This window comes from Gavialis gangeticus, unplaced genomic scaffold (genome assembly GCF_001723915.1).
Source record: "Gavialis gangeticus isolate Ggan-Ray unplaced genomic scaffold, GavGan_comp1, whole genome shotgun sequence".
NCBI classification, from domain to species: Eukaryota; Metazoa; Chordata; order Crocodylia; family Gavialidae; genus Gavialis; species Gavialis gangeticus.
The window spans coordinates 191,290-193,708 of NW_017729002.1; the positions used below are offsets into that span (position 1 = coordinate 191,290).

The 2,419-nt window shown below is 39.0% G+C and overlaps 1 protein-coding gene across 4 annotated transcripts in view; it reads right to left on the minus strand.

Annotated features, from left to right (window-relative positions):
* Positions 1-294: 294 nt before the first annotated feature.
* Positions 295-2,419, minus strand: part of NTAN1 (N-terminal asparagine amidase) — a 19,658-nt gene continuing 17,533 nt past the window's right edge. For all 4 annotated transcript variants that reach the window (XM_019507411.1, XM_019507413.1, XM_019507410.1 and 1 more), the window contains 2 exons: positions 2,102-2,215; positions 295-1,918 (listed from right to left, as the gene is read on the minus strand). In XM_019507411.1, coding sequence (XP_019362956.1) covers positions 1,739-1,918; positions 2,102-2,215 — 294 coding nt within the window. In that variant the 3' untranslated portion in view covers positions 295-1,738. The remainder of the gene's footprint in view (positions 1,919-2,101; positions 2,216-2,419) is intronic.

Genomic DNA, 2,419 nt, shown 5'->3' on the forward strand with positions numbered 1-2,419 from the left:
CAAAGCTCTCCTTGGAAAAAAAGCAGGGTAAGTCAGTTCTTTTGAATTCAAAGCAGTTGCAGCAGTTAAGCTGTAAATAGCAAGTAAGAGTGTAGGTGTGTATAAGGGAAAAAGAAATCGCAGAAGGTAAAGTGCAAGAAATCATATGACCGATTCATAACTCAGAGAAGGGTGAAAGGAGCTACTCCTATTGAAACTTCTGGTTCAGAAGGAACAGACAAGATATTTGAAAGCAGAGTAGTGAAAGGCTAGGAGCTCTGCAACATTTTAATACCACTGGAAATAATCCTTGAATTCAGAGAACATAATTCAATTACTGCTGTTTTATTATAATTCTCAAGCTATTGACACTTGGTTCTCAGATTGCTGGTGAGTTGTAAGGTTTACACACAGCCCCTTTTTGGCACTTTAATACTTCAGCATACTTTTCTATCAAACTCATGAAGGTTAGACCCTCTTGCAGTTTGGGGTCTTACGGTCTTGGTAGGAAAGTGCTATGTACAAACTATCTAAACTCTACCTCCAAACTTTTCAAAGCTTTTATGGAAACTTACCAGCCCACATACAGTAGATTGCACTAGAAAATTTGGTGAACATGCTTTTTCTTATCATCAAGTGTTTATAGTCCTTTTTTCAATTGATGGTTTTAGGATACTTTTTGTTTGTGTCAACTCTACAGGTTGGCACGATGGTATATGCACACACACTCTGACTCAGTTAATGCCATCTTTCCTACCAAAAAACAGACCCCAAAACTGGTTAAACTACACCTTTATTAAAAACACACCAAACTAAAAACTTCATAGGACAAAGGCAGCTGTAAAGCGATATAAATTAAGAGATACAGATCTTATTCAAATATTGTTGTCACAGCCAGCAAAATACATCTGCTTAACAAATAATGCTATGGTTACAGAACAATTGCCAAGACTTTAAGGATGTACACCTGTAACCAGTACTCAGAATTTGATCAAGATACCATAAAGATTATTATGTTCATGTAGGTTAAGCTTTTTGTAACGAGGTATTTCCAGGAATGGCTGTTAAACTCCCGCTACATATAAAACTATTTTACTACTATACCTAATTATAAAGAATACGGGACTAAGTACATCTCTGTCAGTCTGTCTCTTTTTTTGTTAAAATGCAAAAATAAGCTGTAGAAACAATGGTTACACTTCAATGCTTCAACTTTAGGGTCAACAACAAGTGAGGAACTAGCCTGGCAATGGCCCTACCACTAGTGGTCAATACTTATCTAAACTGTGGATGACTAACTTATAACAGAATGGGACAGCAGCACTGGTTAACAGATTGTTACTTCAGGAGAAGTGTAGTATGGAATATTTTCCCTTTTACAAAACAAAAAGGCTTTTTAGGCTCTCACAAGTATTTGGAAATATCTGAATCATTTTTACAGGTCTGATTGTCTTGAATTGAATATTGCAAGGTAGATTTCAAGAGGCCTCTACGTACACCTGTTGGCACCAAAAGAAAGAACTGGAGAAAAAGCTCCATCAGGGCAGAAAAACTCTTAACTTCAAAAGCAACTGCTCCCTTTTGCAAGTAACAGTGCAAACAAATGCACTTCTGCCAAAATACTTTGTTTTGAAAAGCATCAGAGTTGAGGGACAGTAGAAGATAGAATTGGCATCAGTCCAGAAACATACTCCTTGCAAAATGGTCACTCTTCTGTTGGCAAGGCCACACCTTCCTGGTCTCTTTCTGGATTTGCCTGTTAAATCTTGTCAGAACAAACCTGTACCCATAACCCTTCTTCATTTTTTTTATAGGTGCGTGGTTTTCTGTCAGGAAACAGGGAGTACTGTGGAAACGGGTGATCCTTTAAAAACGTTAATGTAGATCTAATGTGGGAAACAAAGTGGGGTGGCTCAGCCAGAGGAGACGTGGAAAGGTTCTGAAAAATAAGACAATATTGTGAGCTAATTCAACCCAGCATAGAAGCAGCTCCTGGCTGCTGTGCCTCCAGCTGCACTGTCAAGATAGGACATCCACCCTTCAGCAGTGCACAGAAAAGCCATCAGTTCAGACAAAGTATTAGCAATACTGGATACAACTAAAAACTTGTTTCTTTGGGTACCTGTAAGATCTGTTCATCATCCTGCTCCAGCCAAAAATCCACATGTGGGAAAGGCATCCAGAAGTAAGGTCCAATATGGAGTTGCTTTGTCTCTGCATCATAAATATTAATCATCTAAAGACAGGAAACAGACTTTGAAAGACTTTCCTCATCCTTCAAAAACAGCAAGTGAACCAATCAACTGCAAGGCCAGTCCCTGCAGGGAGCACCCAGCACTCAGAGTGAAAAGCAATCTAGTTGTTTGTGGTCCATAACTCTCCAGAAAGGAGAAGGTCTTCCCCCTCTGGGTCAAAGGGTAACCAAGAACCATAAATCCTT